General features: G+C 36.7%; 1 protein-coding gene across 1 annotated transcript; it reads left to right on the top strand.

The window, feature by feature from the left end:
• Positions 1-7,044: 7,044 nt before the first annotated feature.
• Positions 7,045-9,582, top strand: LOC148942963 (uncharacterized). The gene has a single exon (XM_089102413.1). It carries the CDS (start codon positions 7,045-7,047, stop codon positions 9,580-9,582), a length of 2,538 nt encoding a protein of 845 aa, XP_088958539.1.
• Positions 9,583-20,758: the final 11,176 nt, after the last annotated feature.

The following is a 20,758-nucleotide window of genomic DNA, read 5'->3' as shown; positions in this document are numbered from 1 at the left end:
AATACTAGTCTAAAGTAATGGAAACCCTGAGTGCAACCCTCACGTTTTTAATGTGGCTTTTATTTTTATTTTTTTTTACATATTTTTTATTTAGTTTTACTTGTTGTTATCTCTTAACATGTTTATGAACTGTTTATTCTTTTTCTGACGAGTCTGATGAATTGAGATTTTAGATAAGGATTAATTAATTGAATTTTAATCAGATCATTTTATTTTTGCATTCTTACACAACTGCACAATTTGTGCCACAACTGTACAATTTAGCCTATGCGCATGGTAATAATTTTAGACTGCCTTGTGTTGTGAGTGAACGAGGAAGTCAAGCAGTCACAGGGCTGCTTGACTGACGATGATCTTCGGCTTAAAGCGTTTATCGCCGAGATTGAGACTCAAACAGGCATGTGAGAGGCATAGTGGACCCTTGGTGTGTTTCGATTTCCGCATTTTTGATTTGAGAGATCGTCACTTAATTCGAAGGAGACGAAACGTTGGTGATGGTTTGTTTAGATGCTGAGTCACACACATGAAATAAATAAAATAAAATTCATAAAGGTTGTTTAAAAGTCTGAAGATTCTTACCTAATTTTCACGGACAACCCCGGTAAAGAATGATCCTCTAAGGATTTGTAGCTAGTAGCTTCTCTTTATCTTCAATTTTGCTTTTAATCACTGATGTTGAATGGAATGGAGGTTACTACATCCGTGAAAAACCATAAGTGTAGATGATAAATGGTGCTTGTCTAGTATATAAAACACACTCGAGAATTAAAGTTTGGTTAATGCTAATAAAAAACAAAACAAAATATGATGAAAATTGAATATTTTATTTGCAAAATTGTGAAAACTACAACTTGGAAATAGGCTCCCAGTCATGGTGTGTCCATTGACGCAGTGTTTTGTTTTGGGTAACAACCCCTTATCCTGGAAAAATATAATTGCCTGTTCTTTGGTTCTTGGCAAATCCCAAATCTTAATGGTGAGACACTATATTCTATCACTAGTCAAGGCAAACTAACTGGTGTCCTCAAGAATCGCGTTAATAATGAACTAAAATGAACTGAAAGTTCTGAACTAAAGAAAGAGATTGGAGGGCAACTACTCTCACACCTACCTTTTCCCCAAACACATCCAATCAAAAATTTGAGATAGCCATTATGTTCACCGTAGTTGAAAATTCTGGAAATTAAGTCTTTGAGGATGGCAACCCCCCCACAACCCTCAGGGCAAGGGTTGTTAGTTATACCCTAGGGGCATATAAGGTTCTTATTGAAAGCGTTGTCGTAGAAACTTCAAAAAGGGCTCATTCAATTGGAAATGCAAATGACCCGTGCCCTTTTTAATAGTCGAAAATGATTGGAAGGCAACCGACACCCCATCCACACCCACCATTTCCCCAAACACATCCACTCAAAATTTTGAGGTAACCGTTTTGTTCAACGCAGTTGAAAGTTCTGGAAATTATATCTTTGAGCAGGGCACTCCCCTTAGAGTCTTCAGGGCAAGGGTTATAAGTTATGCCCTGGGGGCATATATAGTTCTTATGGAAGGAATACTCGTATAAACTTCAGAGAGGGCTCATTTGATTGGAAATTGAAAGTTCTAGTTCATTTTTAAGCGTCAAAATATATCGGAGGGTAACCAGCCCCCTGCCATTTTTTCCCAAATGCATCAGATAAAAATTTTGTGATAGATATTTGTTAAAAATAGTTCTAAGGTTAGATAACAAAAACTCCGGTGTCAACAGAGCCCCAAGGGCCCTGGGACAGGCGTTGTAAGTTATGACTTGGGGGCATATAGGGTTCTTATGGAAGGGATGCTCGTATAAACTTCAAAGAGGGCTCATTTGATTGGAAATTGAAAGTTCTAGTTCACTTTTTAAGAGTCAAAAGAGATTGGAGGGTACCAAGCCCCCCCCCCCTTCAGGCCCTTTCTCCTCAAACCCATTCGCATAAAACTTTGAGATAGCCATTTTTTTTTTTGAAAAAAGTTCAAAGACCATATAACAAAAACTCTGGGGTCCACACAGCCCCCCAGGGCCCGAGGGCAGGCGTTGTAAGTTATGCCATGGGGGAATATATGGTTCTTATGGAAGGGATGCTCGTAAAAGTTCAGAGAGGGCTCATTTGATTGGAAATTGAAAGTTCTAGTTCAGTTTTCGAGAGTCAAAAGAGATTGAAGGGCAACTAGGGATCCCTAAGCCCCTATTTCCCCAAATGTATCCGATAAAAATTCTGAGATAGCCATTAAGTTAAAAATTGTTTAAAAGTCAGATAATATAAACTCAGGTGTCAACACAACCCCCCAGGGCCCGCGGGCTGGCACTCTAAGTTATGCCCTGGGGCATATATGGTTCTTATGAAAGGGATGTTCGTATAAACTTCAGCGAGGGCTCATTTAATTGGAAGTTGAAAGTTCGACCTCACTTTTTAATAGTCACAAGTGATCCGAAGGCAACAACCCCCCCCCCTCTCCAACGCTTTTTTTTTCTCAACCCATCTGATGAAAATTTTGAGATAGATATTTTGTTAAAAATAGTTCAAAGTTTGGATAAGAAAAACTCAGGTGTCAATACAACCCCCCCACCCCGCGGGCTCGGGGGAAGGCGTTCTAAGCTATGCCCTAAAGGCATGTATGGTTCTTTTGAAAGGGATGCTCGTACGAACTTCATAGAGGGCTCCTTTGATCGGAAATTGAACGTTCTAGTTCACTTTTTAAGAGTCAAGATATTTATGGGCAACAACTCCCCTGCCTCACGCCCTTTTTTCCCCAACCCATTCGCTACAAATTTTGAGATAGCCAGTTTTTGAAAGTTGTTAAGAAATAAGGTAACAAAAACTCCGGTGTCAAGACAAACCCCCAGAGCCCAGGGGGTAGGTGTTCAGTTTGTCAGAAAAAAGGATTCGAAATTGAAAGTTCTAGTTCATTTTTAAGAGTCAAAAGATATCCGAGGGCAACTAGGCCCCCCCCCCCTTCACAACCTTTTCCCCCCAAGCTCATCCGATAAAATTTATAAAATAGCCATTTCACGAAAAATAGTTTAAAGCTCAGATAAGAAAAACTCCTGTGTCGACGCACCCTCCCAGGGCCCAGAGGCAGGCGTTGTAAGTAATACTCTGGGGGCATATATAGTTCTTAAGGAAGGGAAGCTGGTATAAAATTCGGAGAAGGCTCATTTGATTGGAAATTGAAAGTTCTTATTCACTTTTTAAGAGTCAAAAGAGATCGGAGGCCAACTAGCCCCCCCCCCCCCCTCCATGCCCTAAATGCATCAGATAAAAATTTCGGGATTGATATTTTTTTTTTTTTTTCAAAGTTCAGATAACCAAAACTCCACTGTCGATACAGCCCCTCAGGACCTGGGGGTAGGCGTTGTAAGTTATGCCCTGGGAGCATATACGGTTGTTATGGAAGGGATGCTCGTATAAACTTCATAGAAGGCTCATTTGATTGGAAATTGAAAGTTGTAATTCACTTTTTAAGAATCAAAAGTGATCAGAGAGCAGAAGCCTCCCCCCACACTCCATTTATTTGTTTTCCCAGAGGCGCTTCATATAGAAGGGTCGTCATATATACTTCAAAGGAGATTCATTCGATTGCAAATCGTAAGTTCTAGTGCCCTTTTTAAGAGTCAAAAGGGATCAGTGGGCAACTAGCCCCCCAAGCTCTTTTTCCCCAAATACATCTGATAATAGTTTGAGGTAGCCATTTTGTTAAAAATAGTTCAAAGATCATATAACCAAACTCTTACGCATGGCCATTTTGTTAAAAATAGTTCATAGGTCAGATAAGAAAAACTCTGTCTCGACGCAACCCCCCAGGAGCCGGGGGAGGGGTTGTATGTATTGCTCTGGGATCATATATGGTTTTATGGAAGGTGTGCGAGCATAAACTTCGGTGAGGGCTCATTTGATTGGAAATTGAAAGTTCTAGTTCACTTTTAAAGAGCCAAAACATATCGGAGGGCAACTAGCCCCCCCCCCCTTCCATGCCCGTCTTGCCTCAAACCCCTCCGATAAGAACGTCAAGATAGCCATTTTTTTAAAAATAGTTCAAAGATCATATAATTAAATCTCCGGGGTCGACACAACCCCCAGGGCCCGGAGATAGAAGTTGTAAGTAATGCTCTGGGGGTATATATAGTTCTTGTAGAAGGGATGCTCGTTTAAACTTCGGAGAGGGCTCATATGATTGGAAATTGAAAGTCCTCGTTTACTTTTTAAGAGTCAACAGAGATCGGAGGGCAACTAGTCCCCCTTTCCACTTCCTATTTTCCTCAAGCCCATCCGGTAAGAACTTTGAGATAGCCATTTTGTTCAAAACAGTTCAAAGATCATATAGCGAAAACAGGGTCGACACAATCCTTCAGGGCCCGGGGTAAGCGTTGTAAGTTATGCCAGGAGGGCATATAAAGCTGTTGTGGAAGAGATGCTCGCATAAAATTCAGAGGGGGCTCATCTGATTGGAAATTGAAAGTTCTAGTTCAGTTTTTAGGAGTCAAAAGAAATCAGAAGGCAACTATCCCCCACGCCCCTTTTCCCCCAAATACATCCAAAAAAAAAATTGGAAATAGCAATTTTGTTAGAAATAGTTCAAAGACTTGATAAAAAAAAAACTACGGTGTCGACACAACCACCCAGGGCCCGGGGGCAAGCGTTGAAAATTATGCCCTGGGGACATATATGGTCCTTATGGAGGGGATGCCCGGGTAAACTTTCGAGAGGGCTAATTTGAATGTAAATCGAAAGTTCTAGCTCAAATTTTAAGAGTCAAAAGAGATCGGAGGGCCCCTAGCCCCCTCCCCTTACACCCTTTTTTCCCCAAACTCATCTCGTTTTTTTAATAGTTCAAAGGTCAGATAACAAAAACTCCGGTGTTGACACAACCCCCCAGGGGGCAGGCATTGTAAGCTACGTTCTGGCGCCGTATATTGTTCTTATGAAAGGGATGCTCGTATAAACTTCAGAGATCGCTCATTTGAATGGAAATTAAAAGTTCTAGTTCATTTTCTCTGAGTAAAAAAAGATTGGAGGGCAACAAGTCCCTCCCGCCCTCCACGCCTTTGGGTTTATCGGAAGGATAAACCCATCCCATAAAAATTGGAGATGACTATTTTCTTAAAAATAGTTCCAACATTAGAAATTAAAACTCTGGGGTCGACAGGTTAATGTGGGCCATGGTTCACTCTGCTAGGTTGCAGCTGCAGCTAGGACCCTTAACAATGTATCTCACACAGTTCCTTTTCCGTTTTTCTTTCACAAGTGTAGTAAACAACAAACTACCCTGTCAACAAGGTTATCTAAGACAACTTCAGTAATAACTTTATATTGGTACAGAAGATAATGGCGATGGGTGTTGCACTGTTTTTATATAATCAAAGTTTTGATATGACGTTATTTATAATTGTAAGCTGCGATGCAAGACGCCATTCAACTTCTTGCACATGAAGATGTTGTTTTTATGTCAAAAAGTTTATTTTATTTCAATGTTATCTTTTTTCACTACAAAAGGTAATAGATCCTGCAACTTTCTTTCAAATGAGTCATTAAACAGTTCTGTATTTGTTTCAGTTCCCTGTTAACAATGACGGAAAAAACAAGAATGAGAAGATGTACAGTGGAGGAAAGAGTAATTTTCCTTGTTGTTCAACGTGGGCTCTGTACCTCTCCTGTTTTGGGTTTTGAAAATGGCGATTTAAACAAAGTAATTTTCATCTCAATACCGCCCTATTTGTGAGAGTTTTCAGGCTATCATTCGAAACTCCATGAATTTGTCTCTGTGACAATTTTTTACCGTTAATATTAATCGAAATATATTTACCATTTCTTCATCTGCTTTTAACCGAAATTTTTATCCCTTGATTTTTTTTTAAAAAGGGTTTTTATTTTTGGACACTATGGGCCGTGATTCAGTCCTTGCTAACTTTCAGCTATCAAAGTTTCAGCAATAGTTAGATGATATACCAATGACAATGAAAGTAAGATCTTGAATTGTTGTGAAATCTTATTTATTTGAATTGTCTCAGTGGAAACTCAAGCAGCCATTTATATATTTAAAACACAAGGAAAAATAGGGAATCCTACTTTTAATCAAACATTTTGTCTTAATATGTAAAATCCATGAAGCTTAATGGTGCCCATCAAAAGTTACAAGCCTGAGAAAAATTGCCCAATTTTAGTTGAAAAAACTCGTTATTTTAATTTAAAAAAGAAAAGACTTCATTTGACATATGCAGTTTTCGGTATTAACTGGACCAAAATTAGGACAAACGGGCGTGGGTGAAAAAAAGATACATTTTGTTTCGATCAGATACCAGTTTTAGAGGTTTAAGACAAATAATTTTTTACTATGGGCCGTATTCGTATCTTAATTATGGATTTCAGGCTATTATTCGAAATTTTCTTGACTTTATTTTCAAAATAACCGTTTACTGTTAAGATTAATTTAGATAAGAGTTAAGTTGTGGGTTTATTCATACATCAATAAAGAACAAAAATACTTTAACTTAGTCTTCCTCGTAAGGCTCTATAGCCAGGAAGAAACAAAGGTGAAATATACTGAATATCTAGGAAAACACATTCCTGAATCGCCTAGAAATGACAAATTTTTCTCACTTGCCTTTTTTTTGAACGCGTAGCTTAAGTTTTTGTTACTCTTTGATGTGGCTTGAACTTTATAAGGTTGGAGCTATAACTACTGTGACTATTTTACTTCATAACCTTGGTTGCCCATATGACATCCGAAGTTTTGTATTTCAGATTGAAATTATCTTGCAAGCTCATCGATTTTATTGTACCAATAAAGGTTCCAGTATCGTTTCTATATAAAAATTTTATCAGGAGCAATTATCCAATAATGAAAAAAGACAAACGTTCACTTTCATCCAAGCTAGATTATATTTAACGCAAATTTATTTGGGGCTATTGAGAAGAAAACACGTTAAGAAACAATTCTCACTTTATAATGCTGTTAAATTACTGATATAAAATTATTTATCTGTACAAAATTCACTTTTAGGCAGCCTCCCTTAAATTACAGCTTGTTGCAATGGAAATACTATCTAAAAGAAACCAAAGTATGTGGCTAAGTTTGGCTCTCACATGCCAGGTTGCATTGTTTGGCCTAGTGTTTTTCTGCAGAGGATTTCTGCTCCAAAAGGTCTCGACTCCTAATACTAACAACCTACCTATATATCATGGACAGCCAATGTGGGGTCAAGTCGTGTTGTTTATCATATATTCCAGGAAGTATGATTTAATGAGCTCCACTGGTCTTAATAAAGTTTACAAATTATCAAAACAGAATACCAGTCATTCAAGACTCTATAAATTAGTAGCAGATCCACCGACCACTACATTACAAAGATTGAAAAGTATGACAACTGGAACTTTTCCAACATTCATTGAGGCTGCATTCAACTTTGGTGGCTTAGAGATCAGTGAGGACAACATCATTGACCAATTGCTGAGACAAAAGAGTAGTGTTGTACAGATGGGTGATGATACTTGGGATTCCATATTTCCTAGGAGGTTTATACGGAGTTATCCCTATCCTTCCTTTGATGTGTGGGACTTGGATACGGTAGATAGAGGTGTTGAGCGTCAAATCTTTGAAGAACTGAATAAAAATGATTGGAAACTGCTGATAGCACATTGTCTTGGAGTAGATCATGCTGGTCATAGGTATGGCCCGAATCATCAAGAGATGATAAGGAAACTAAAGGAAATGGATATACTTGTAAGGCGAGTCATGGATAATCTCCCAGCCAATAGTCTACTCCTTGTATTTGGTGATCATGGAATGACATCGACAGGAGATCATGGAGGGGACAGCAGCGATGAAGTAGATGCTGCATTGTTTACGTATAGCAATAGTCACCCTTTCACAAACGATACAAATAGAGAAATTCCACAGGTGAACCTGGTACCCACACTATCAGCCCTTCTTGGTATTCCTATACCTTTTTCGAACATTGGCCAGGTTGTAAAAGGACTTTTACCGCTATCCCCTAAGGACCGTCTCTATTCTTTGGCACTCGATCAAAATGTAGCCCAAGTGAGGCAGTACCTAGACAAATTTGTTTCTTACGTACCATCAGCCATGAAAGGGTTAGAGTTGCAAAATTTGTTTTCTAGAATAAACTCAGTTGAACCACTTAATACGAATGAAGCAGAAAACGTGTTGAAATCTATTCAAGTGAAGTTCCAGCAGGCCTGCACACAGTTTAATGTTCTTTTTATTTTAATTGGCTGCATTCTTTCTGCATTTAGTATATACCCTTTGATATTCTCAAACAAAGTAAGATGGAGTAATAATGCAGCTACTTCACTAGTTATAGTTTTAAGTAATATTTTTATCCTGTTTCTGGTTTATAATGAATACTTAGCTGTTTTAATTGAGACTGCATTAGTATGTGTAATGAGTTTTGCTTCTATTTATTTTATGAACGTACACTCTTCAGTGTGTTTTGACCATTTAAAATTTGGCCTATTAATTTTAATTTTCTCCTGTTTAGTCTATTTTTCTAATAGTTTTGTAATTGCAGAGCCATTTATTTTAAGATTTTTACTCTCAGCTCTAATACTTCATAGAAACCTGCTAACTGGCAAGCTAAATTTAAGAAATTTATTTAATGCTGTTTTGGCTATAGCTTTCATTCAGTTAAATCAATACTTTGAGTATTGCAGAGAAGAAAATGGTCCAGATTGTCTCCATTATGATTTGTACAAGCCACTATCTAGTTTGAATAGTAGTACTTCTTTTCTTTTTTTTCGTTTATTACTTGCATTAATTTCAACGTCTTTATTACTTTTCTTAAGGAAAAACTCCAAATTATTTAAGTGCTTAGCTTTAAACATTGTTTGTGTGGATCTTTATTGGATTTTTGAATCCTTAACGGTACTGCCATCTTCATTTTATAGTTTTCTGCCAAATGTTGTGATAGCAAGTTTTCTGGCGTTTTGTGGTTGCAGTTTATATGGGTATGTGGATTCTGAAGATTTAATTTTTATTATTCAACTGACGGTTATGCTATTGGTTGGAGACGGACTCGCACCCTCCGTGGTTTCGTGTCTTTTTGCTTACAAATTCTGGTATGTTGAAGGTGAAAGCGGGAATATCAATGATGTCATATTCCTCGTTCTTCTATCATGGCACGGATTCTTTTCGGGTAGGAATGCAACTTTTTCGTCAATACAATGGAATACTGCTTTTATTGGTTCTTTCTTACCTGGCAAAGATAAAGTTTCGAAGATCTTGAAATATGTTGGCCAAGCACTAAAGGTTTCAGTTGCAACATTTGGCTTCCAAATGATTTACGCCACAGTTGCTGGTTATAGACTTCCATTGAAACAGTCTTATTTTTTCATTGCTGCTATTATTCTAAGGCTTTCATGTTCCATGGTTTCATGTTTTATTCTTCGGAGGCACCTGATGACTTGGAAAATTTTTGCTCCTCGTTTCATTTTTGAGGGACTTGGAGCCCTCATATCCATGGTTTTCTGCTTAGCTGGTTCTTATCTTCAGCTCATTGCAATCGACAGAAGAAAAGACTTTAAGCGGGGTAGGTTTCAAAAAGTCGTATAGTCAGTATTTGTATGGTTCAAAATTGAGGATTGAAACAGATCATCGGAGTCTTCAGTGGCTGATGACAGTAAACAATTGTACCATTTATTCCGTTGTTCTTTATCGATCCAAGAACTGGATTTTGAGATTTTGTTCCGCGCAGGGAGGCAAAACTGTGTTCCAGATATATTTTCAAGGCTACAAGTGAACATTGTAAGAAAAATGGTCTACATGAATATAAAATGAGTAGGAGGTAATAGGCTTGAGACCGCCTGAGCATGATTTTAACTCTTGTTGATAGAAGAGCATCGCCACGTGCTGAAAACCATGTTATGACAAAGATGGTCCTAGGATTGCACTAAGCCCCCATTTATACCGGAGGTCCCACGGGCTTCTTGGTGTCCGGCTCTAAGCCGGCTTAAGCGCTTTTGTGTAGACTTGAGAAGATTTGTGATCCCCGTTCTGCACTGGCGTCTGGGATCATTATTTTTCGGAAGCAAAAACAATTTCAATGATTTATACAACAAGAAAATTAGAACTTGGAATGTTACGACGTTAAAAAATGACAATGGTATCGACATTTTGACTGACGAATTCAGATGATTCAAACTGGGCTTATTAGGAATTTCAGAAACTCATATCCCAGGGGTAGGAAGCATGAAATTTGATGACATGGAATGTGTTTACTCTGGTAGGAAGAATGGGGTTCATAGACAGGGAGCAGGGCTAATGATGAATAAGGAAGCTGCTAAGTCTTTTTAAGGCTGGGAAGGTATTAATAATAGAATACTAATTGGTCAACTCATTACTAAAAATTTAAGGTTATCAGTTATAATAGTATGTGCCTCTGTAGGACTAAATGACGGAGATACTAGTGACTCGATTGAATTTTACTTACAGTTACAAGAGCAAATTGACAGGATCCCAGGTAGAAATATGATGGTTTTACTTGGAGACTTTCACACCCAGGTCGGTAGAAATAGGGATATATGGTATCCTAGCCTAGGTAAATTTGTTGTGGGATATGAAAACAGCAATAGCGACAGACTTTTGCAGTTTTGTAGCCAAAATAATCTAGTTATAACCATTACAGTGCTTGTTTATAAAATAGCCTATTTGTTAACATGGTATTCACGTAAGGTTAAGACAGCAGCAATTGAACGCTAAACTTGAGAGTTTAAAAATGGACAATGTGGAAGATGGTTGGAATAATTTTTTAAAAAACAATTTATGAAGTTGTTGATTGTGTCTTAGGGAAGACAGTTAGGGTTGCAGCTAGGAATACTAGTGTAAAAGCTTTATGTTTAATTGAGTTGAGAAGGGGCTTGTACGAGAATTATCTGAGTGATAGATCATATGAATACGAAAGAAATGTAATGAAAGTGGAGAAAGCATTATACTATGAACTAAGGAAGTGGCGGCCATGGATAAAATTGCCTGGTATGTTAATTGCTGGTATGTTAATAAATTGAGTAGGAGTAGTCAATCCTGACTTGTCCGAGTTAAATATAGGAACGGGGCCGCAATTAGAGGCAATGAAAGGGTTAAAGAGAGATGGGCAAAACGTTTTGAGAATGTTGTAAACCGAGATAGAGTTGCAGAGAAAGATACAGAGGAAAATGAAAAAGTTTGCGATACCTTGGAAGTCACGGAAGATTTTTTTATGTGTGGAAGAATTAACGACAGTACCAAAAGGATTTAAAAATAATAAGGCTCCAGGTGCTGATAGTGTGGCAAATGAGTTTCTTAAATATGGTGGCTCTGAGGTTAGAAATAAGTTTATGAATGAATATGATTCTGAAAAAGAGAAGTACCTTACAATTTTAGGAAAACCTCAAATAAACCACTGTATAAGAAAGATGATAAGAGTGAGTGTGTTAATTATTGAGGCATTAGTCTTGTTTCTATAGGTAGCAATTTACATAGTAATATGATACTTTTTAGACTGAGAGATGGCTGTAGACAAAGTTTTAAGAGAAGAATAGTGTGGTTTTACAAAAGGTAGAGGATGTGTCGACCAAATTTTCACTCTTAGGTTAATAATTGAGAAGTGACTGAGTCGTCAAACACCTTTGGTCTTCAGTTTTATAGATTATGAGCAATCGTTTGATTCAGTTGATAGAAAAGCTTTAGCAAAGGTCTCATCCTTGTATGGTATACCAGACAAATACATTAGAGTGATTAGTGTTATGTATGACAATAAAACTGCTGCGGTTAAGGTAAGAAATTAGGTTAACAGCTGGTTATGAATTAAATCAAGAGTTAGGCTTGGTTTTGTTCTATTCCCCTTTTTATGGCTCGTTTTGATGGACTTTGTCTTAAGGAACACAGGAAAGGCAATGGGAGGCTACGGAATCAAATGGAGAGGAAAAAACTCTCCTGGACTTCGATTGTGCTGATGGTTTAAGCATTCTTGATAAAAGTGTGAACAAAATGAATGAGCTTTTAGAGGTTTTGCGAGCTCAAGGTGCTAGAATAGGTTTGCAAATTAATATTAAGATTACTAAGTCGCTATGGTTAGGAATAAGTGAAGATGAAAAGGTGATGATTGGTAACAAAAAGATTGATAAGGTGGGCAGCTTCACTTACCTTGGTAACATAAATTGTAAAGACCGTTGGAGCAGTGAATATGTTAAAAGTAGAATAGCTAAGGCTCAGGGTGTTTTTTCACCCTGAGATTACTGAGATAATTTCTTAGACCACACTGCTTTTCCATTAAAAACAAAAAAAAAATTTTAAACAAGAAAAACGGGTTTTAATTTTATATAAAGCAGTGAAATACAAAACAGTTAATTATGCACAAAAGCTCCTATTATTTCGGCCCCACCTCCGGTAGCATTTCTAAACGTAAAAAAAAAAAATAAATAAAAAAAACAAAAAACTTAACTTACAACAAAATAATAAACAAATAAAGAGAAAGAAAAAAAAAACAAAAGAAAAAATATAAATAAATAAGAAACAAAAAAAGCAAATTAAAAAAAAAATTACATGCACTTAATGTCTATAAGGATTAAAAACCCCATCTCCCAGTATATAAATGGAAATATATAAAATAAGCACTTCCATGCACTGAATTTATATAATGATTCAACTCGCCTCCTCCCAGTATATAAATGGAAATCTATCAAAAATGAAGAATATATTTATACTTAGACCAAAACAATAAAAGGTCAACTAACCCTCCGGCCCATAACCCCTAATTAAATTTCACAAGTTCATCAACCAATTTATGAATTATAAATTGAATGGATTCGTTTGGTTTCAAGCTTAGCTGCAGTTTGTTTACTTTTCCCATCATTTAACCCATTCTGACCTTTGTTCGTAAGGTCATCTTTCGTTTCAGAAATATTAATAAAATCAGTACTGGTTGAATATCTTGCCTGCATTTTAATTAAACTATTATAAATTGAATTGATCCCAAATTGCCCTTCATCTCTATTTATACTAGTACCCCCATATATTATCTTTTTTATTTCTATAATTTCCCTGAAGCTTTGTAAAAGTCCTACAGACGTATCTACTATTTTTTTTTGATCAAATAAAATACTGTGATGAGGAAAATTATAAAGATGTTCTGCAACACCTGACTCAAACGTTTCTGTTGTTATGTTTTGTTTTAGATCGCAATCTATTGCATTCTTGTGTTGTTGTAGCCTATTTTCTAAAATCTGTTGCGTTCTTCCCACATAAAATTTACCACAACATGTTCTTGTGGTAAATTTTATGTGGGAAGAACGCAACAAACTTTAGAAAATAGGCTACAACAACACAAGAATGCAATAGATTGCGCTGTAAAACAAAACAAAACACCAGAAAAGATCGGATCAGCTGTTGCAGAACATGTTTTTAACTTTCCTCATCACAGTATTTTATTTGATCAAACAAAAATAGTAGATACGTCGGTAGGACTTTTACAAAGCTTCAGGGAAATTATAGAAATAAAAAGAGAATATCTGGGGGGATTAGTATCAATAAAGATGAAGGGGAATTTGGGATCAATTCAATTTATAATAGTTTAATTAAAATGCAGGCAAGATATTCAACCAGTACTGATTTTAATAATATTTCTGAAACGAAAGATGACCTTGCGAACAAAGGTCAGAATGGGTTAAATGACGAGAAAAGTAAACGAACTGCAGCTAAGCTTGCAACCAAACGAATCCATTCAATTTATAATTCATAAATTGGTTGATGAACTTGTGAAATTTAATTAGGGGTTATGGGCCGGGGGGTTAGTTGACCTTTTATTGTTTTGGTCTAAGTATAAATATATTCTTCATTTTTGATAGATTTCCATTTATATACTGGGAGGAGGCGAGTTGAATCATTATATACATTCAGTGCATGGAAGTGTTTATTTAATATATTTCCATTTATACACTGGGAGGAGGCGAGTTGAATCATTATAGACATTCAGTGCATGGAAGTGTTTATTTAATATGTGAGTTTTGTTTCTTATTTATTTATATTTTTTCTTTTGTTTTTTTTTTCTTTATCTTTATGTGTTTAGTATTGTGATGTAAGTTAAGTTTTTTTTTTTTTTATTTTATTTATTTTTTTTTCCGTTGAGAAAGGCTCCCGGATGTGGGGCCGAAATATTCGGAGCTTTTGTGCATAATTAATTGTTTTGTATTTCACTGCTTTATAGAAAATTAAAACCCGTTTTTCTTGTTTAAAATTTTTTGTTTTGTTTTTGAGATTACTGAGATTGTCTATAAATTTTTTTTAAAGGAAATGGGTGTATAAAGGGAAGCATTGAATAGTTTGGGATGGAGGAGGAGCGTACATAGCTCTGTGCAGCGGCTCGGAGCTACGGTGAGTTTTTAGTAGTAGTCTTAGTAATTTTATTTGCGTGTCACTGGAAAATGTTTAACACCCGACATATAAACATAGAGCCTAACCAATGCAGTCCTTTTCTGCTTCAGGCACCGTTCCACCAACCAGAACAAGGGGGACCCACTCACATTTTCTCTGGAATTTAAGGGTAAGTATACGAAAGAAAACAAAACCTTTGACTATTAATACAGAACAATTAGAGTTTTAGTTTAATCTCAATAAGAAATTTTCAAATAAATGACAGTTAAATACAAACTGACAGATCAAGCTTGATCTGAAAAACTAAAGATTTCAGTTTTGCAAAAATGATAGCAAAAACAAATATCAGAGGTTTTCAAGAATAGTTGTTGTTACCTAAAGGTAACAACATATTTTAACTGAAACCTAAGTTGACTCAAAATGCTGACTCAAAGGAAGAATAGCATTTTGATTTTTTGTATTAAACTATATAGTTGCCCTTGTATTACATGTAAATTTGATTTTATGCTCCTTTTTTCATCTAAATGCATTTGACGAGTTTAAACAGAATGCAAAAAACCCATCGGTTTTTGTTTTGCTAACTAATTAGGTCAGCAATGCAAAAGCTAACCAATTAGCTTTAATCCATTCATGCCATCTAAGTATTTGATCCACACATTTATGAATATTTTGTACTGTTTTGCTGGTGAATGAACAACATTGACTTTGAACGTTCCTTTAATTGCAAATCATTCCTTTAAGCATTCAAAGCAGCCACAAATGTCATCATATGTCATTTTTCTCGTTAATTCGTTTTTCTCGGTGTAATTAAGTCATGTTTATGGCATCCTTATTGCCAGGTTTTTTGCTGTAAGCTTGTCAAAGTACTACTTGCTAGCTGTCCGTGAAAATGTGTATTGAAACTCATAAGCCAGTTGGATTGAATATATTGAGCCCTCTGTTGGAAAACACTTTGTTTTATTGAGCTTAAGCGATAATTCAAGTTCAACAGTAATCACGACGCCAAAGTCATATCCCTATGTGTCATTTTTTCATACAGTTTTCACTGTATTATTGCTCTATGTCACTGATACTGCTACTAATACTACTAACAACTAACTGTAATACCAAGCCATCTGAGGCCAACAAAGCTAAGCACGTTCCTCCTCCCTCCCAATCTAATCATAGATACTGAGTCATTGACACTTCTATGGTAATTGCAAAATCCTCTTCTATAGACCTTTCTCAAGGGCAATCGAAATTTTTATATTTTGCTTTGCCAATCCTGCCATAAAGTCCAACCTTACAAACGGTTTTTTGTTCTGGTTGGCCTGTGATCCCCCTAGTCCTTCAATTGCCTGATTTAATGCAGAAACCTCTAGAACTTGATATAAACTGCAAAAACATTCAACTTATTTGGTTGAGGGGTGAACAAGTTTCAGCTGGAAACTTGTAAGGCCGAAATAATCTGTTTTTGGATATAAAGACGAGTCAAGTTAATATTATTGGCTGAATTGATGCTAATTTGAGTTTGATTTTTTTTTAAATTGAGCCTTCTTTTGTAAACATTACCTTATGGTCAATTGATTATTGATTATCGTATCTTATATTCATTAGAAAAAGTTCTGAAATGTAGATTTTTAAAACCAAAGAACTTATAAGGGAATAAGAAAAGAAATGTTCTACGCCCCTCCTCCCATCTATTAGGTATAAAGTAGTTTCGCTTATATTACAAGCTGTATTTCTTACTTTTCCCCCTAAGACACCATCAGCAACTTGATAAACTATTTTACTATAATTATTCTATCCATCTTCTATATTTGTCAAATTTCAAAATCTCCAGTTTATTATTATTATTATTATTATTTTATTTATAACCCACTGTACAATAAATGTAAAATAGTGGAGTAATACAAACACACAAAAAAAAAGAAAAAGAACAACGACAATCTAACCACAAATATAATCACTAATAAAAAAAACCGGATAAGACTGTGATGTGGGACCAACCGAAAACTAGCATCCTGACTGATCTTCGCTTGCACCATTTCAAGCGAGGACAGAATTGCTGTTGCACCATAACGACCAACAAGGCGCCTATTGCGCACAGCAAGCGCCAAATATAATAGGAACTTACAGTATCTAAAATAATTAACCTTCATTTGTTTCAGATCATGCTTAGTAAAAAGCGGATACAGCCCAGAAGCGGATAAAATCGCATGGTCACAGAAACTACAGTAGAGTTTAGCAAGACCATGTTTAGCAAGACCATGCCTATTAAAACGTCCACGGTTTGCAACAATTTTCCCATAACCAGCTTTAAGCTTATCCTTCGAATCACAAATAAATTTACGCCGGATGCTTCCTGCGGATTCACATATGGAAATACCAAGCCATTTAATAACAGGGACACTAGGTACCGTAAAGGTGTTACAAGCAAGGGGAGTAGCAGGGGGATTAACAGCGTTGAAGAGTAAATATTCACATTTCAAAGTATTTAATGATAGGCCTTTTTCACTAAGCATAGATCCAACCATGCTAACATTCCGTTCAAGCCTCCTTTTGGAACGACTAATCAGGAGGAGGTCATCAGCATATGCTAAATAAGACACTTCCGAAAAACCAAAAAAACAACTGGAGGGAATCTTATTAATCACACTCGAAATACAAGCATTAAAAATATGAGGCGAAAGAACTCCTCCTTGCCTAACCCCGCATTTAACAGGAATATTTCCAAAAACACATCCATTCGATTTCAATCTCATATATGAATTCGAATACCAAAAACGTAACAGAGAAATAATCGATGGGTTTATACCAAGCTGATGTAAAGAATAAAAAGCCTGAGGGTGCACAACACTGTCGAAAGCTTTAGATGTGTCTAAAGCACATATATGTAATGATTGACCTTTCGTTTGTGTATCCTTAAAAAGAAGAGCAAGCACCCAATGTGCATGTTGAAAAGAAATCCCCTTTCTAAATCCAAACTGATTAGCATCATAATTCACAAAATCAATAATATAAGGAAGAAGCACATATTCAAAAAGTTTGCTAATATTGCAGGTGACAGTAATAGGCCTATAAGAATCACATTTATTTACATCTTTTCCTCTCTTTACAATTGAGGTAACAGTACGACATAGGAAACTATCAGGCACTAAAGAACAGCAAAGACACATTTGAAAAAGTAGCTGCAAATGTTTTATTAGCTCCCGAGAATCTTTCCGTAAATGAAAAACACTTATACCATCAATATCAATAGACTGAGACTTCAGCCGCCTGATCGAATCAGTAATTATATCAGCTGACACAGGAGGGACGTGCTTTTGTTGCATTTTTTCGGGAAGGTACTTAGCAAGGAGTTGGTAATATCGGCTATGTACAGCGAAATTAACACGGGAAAAAATATTAGAATAATGTTGGATCCAAGCTGATTGCGGAATATTATCACTCTTATAATCAGTAAACTTAGAAGAATTCGTCACAAACTTCCACTCTTTCGAACTGTTTGGAAAATTAACTCCAGCTTCACGGATGGACCGTAGTTGTCTTTTATAAGCCGTTTTCGTTTTACGTTTAATATCAAAAACAGTACCACGAGAGGGACGCCCACAAGCAATCTAAATCCGTAACCATAGCTTGGCCTGATTTTTCACTTTTTTCAAAAGAGGGTCATAATTCCAAACAAACTTTCGCGTGTTGGACCGAATACGTTCAATTGGGACAGATACTTGTTCGGTTTTTTTAAAACATAAAATGATTTGATGATAATACGTATTCAATTGCAAACGAGCACTGGGTGAGGTAACTCCGCAACAGAGGAGGTTATAAGGCACATTAATGGTACTCAGCAGGCTTGCAAGCGTGGCCACATATAGAGGCCAATCACATCGATTCCAATTTCGCCGTTGAAACCACTATTTTTCTGCGGATTGGGGAGCATTTATTACTAGTTTAGATGCTACTGACACACACAGAGATATGGGTATGTGGTCATAATCTCTTTTATCTTCATCAACGTGGACAGTTGAAGTTGTAACACCAGCAGAGCATACACAGTGGTCAAGGTTAGACCGGGAGCCGCTGGCATGTATGTAAGTAAATGGAAGATCTTTTGTCAGAATCCGGAAACCAAGGGGGAGGCACTCGAGCAGTGAATCGGATCGGTGGGAGGACATTGTCATGTCACAGTTCATGTCACCCATTAGTAGCCAATCATAACCAAGTTTCTCAATACCCGATACCAAATTTTTCAATTTTTTGCACGCTTTAACAAAATGGGTGAATGACGCAAGATTATTCTTATTATGCGGCAAATAAACATTGACTAGTACAAGATCACCAATCCTGACGGCTAAATAAATATCATCAGATCCGTAACACTGTGGGGAAAGGGAAGAGAGTTTCCGATTCAGCACGAAAGCCAACCCACCGGAGGGACGACCTCCAGTTCTTCGGGCATTTGTAGAAAAAACAATGTGGTCGGGGCTACGTCGAAGGAAATTTACACTCACAGCCGGCAATAAATGTTCTTGAAAAAGGACTACACCAAATGTATCAAGAAGATTATCAATACAAATGTCCTTATCTTTGGTCCCATTAATATTAAAAGAACAAAAAAGAGATAGGCAAAGATATCATTTGGCAATACCTTTGGTAGCAATAGCACGCAACTTGGGACATCGCAAACTATTTGACACATGGTCTCCACCACAGTTAGCGCATTTAGGGGACAACTGACAGGGAGAGTCCTTTGATGATTCGTGGGGATCAGAGCATCGGGAGCATTTCACGACTGGGCTTCTGCAATTGGCAACTACGTGGTCAGGAGAACGGCATCTATGGCAACAAAGCGGTATCTGAAGATACTCAAAAACGCGCAAAAATTCATAATCAACTTTCAATCCAGTTTTAATGGCATTGATCTTAGGTGCAACATCTACAAACGAAATTCTGAGTGCATGGGAAGTTCCAAGCCCTGTTACATCAGAGACTCCAGGGTATTCAGTAAGGCGAGGGATATCGTAATCAGTGCCTATACCCTTTAATAGACCAAAATATTTCTTTTTGATAAGTTTGGCTTTAGAGTTTGCTAAAACTGAGGGCACAGCCTTGCAAAAATCATTCATGGCCACATTATCGATTCTTACAACAAGTTTATCGTTAGACGACCATATGCTGCTAATTGCCTCATGACCAGAGATCTTGTCAATCACCTCTCTATGTTTTGCTGGGTTATTCAAAACCTTAGGCACATTCGAGATAACAACTGTGGCTAGATTATCATTCGCGGGGACAGTAGGTAATGCCGGGAAATTCATATCATAATTTGTGAGCTTAGAATCAATAACTTCTAGAGTTCGGTCAATTTTATTAATCTTGGTAGCTAAGCGTGAATATGCTACAGCCGGTATGGTAGGAACTTCGGTTGGAAGTCAAACCACATAAATAGGAATAGTTATGTTCTCAGAATCACATTTCCGGATTAAATCAATCATATCTCTGATATTGTTTGTAATTGCTTTATTGCCAACGCGCTTAGGGCAACAGTCATCTGGAACTGTAGCTGAATAAAGTTCAATCTTTGCAGTTGAAACAGCCGAATTCTCAAAACAATCAACCGCATGACTCACGATGATATCGACGTCAATTCTCGCTTCAAAATTCACTTGGATAAAGTTCAAAACAGGCGAATAAACATACCTGTCATTATCGCTTGCAGCACTCATAGTCCGCTTTAAACCGGTTTATCTAGGCAGGCAATTCACATCACGTCTTGTCTTGGCAAGATCTAAATGAATACTCCAACTGTTGTTTAGTATCCAACTGTTCTTGGAAAGTTTTTCTCAAATTCTAATCCTTGAGTTGACCATCATCAGAACTACCCAAATATCAGTTTTCTAAATCCAAGCTTTATGTTAATTTCAGCTTGGCGATGCTCTTCTATTAATGAGATTCATAATCCTGCATAGGCTATGACAAGCTTATTAACTTCAATAATTTTTAAATCCATACCTACACTCATTATTGGTTGGTAATCTACAATACACATTAGCTAAGAAAATGTCTGTCAGCCAAAAACACAAAAAGTTAACTATTCATCAAAATCTAATGCAAACGCCGTTTCGTTTGCTAGGCTTTTACTACTTATTTTTCTTTGATCATAGAAACAGAACATCCTTGCTTTGCTTATTTGAATGAAATAGGACTGTCGTTCAGTTGCTTGGTTACAATGCAAAGACTCTGGTAAGAATGCATGTTGTACTTGGGGTAACCGTAGTTGCAGCAGGAGTAGCAACATAGTAAAGAACGATTCACAGCTCAAAGTAACCAAAAAAAAATTTTTGAAAGAAGTTGAATCAAAATTACAAGTGCACAGTTAATGGCTCATTTTGTTGTAAGT

This window comes from Artemia sp. Qi Xiang Cuo, chromosome 16 (genome assembly GCF_049724085.1).
Source record: "Artemia sp. Qi Xiang Cuo chromosome 16, ASM4972408v1, whole genome shotgun sequence".
In the NCBI taxonomy this organism is placed as follows: Eukaryota; Metazoa; Arthropoda; class Branchiopoda; order Anostraca; family Artemiidae; genus Artemia; species Artemia sp. Qi Xiang Cuo.
The sequence above is the reverse complement of the archived record's forward strand: the minus strand, read 5'-3'. Positions and strand labels throughout refer to the sequence as shown.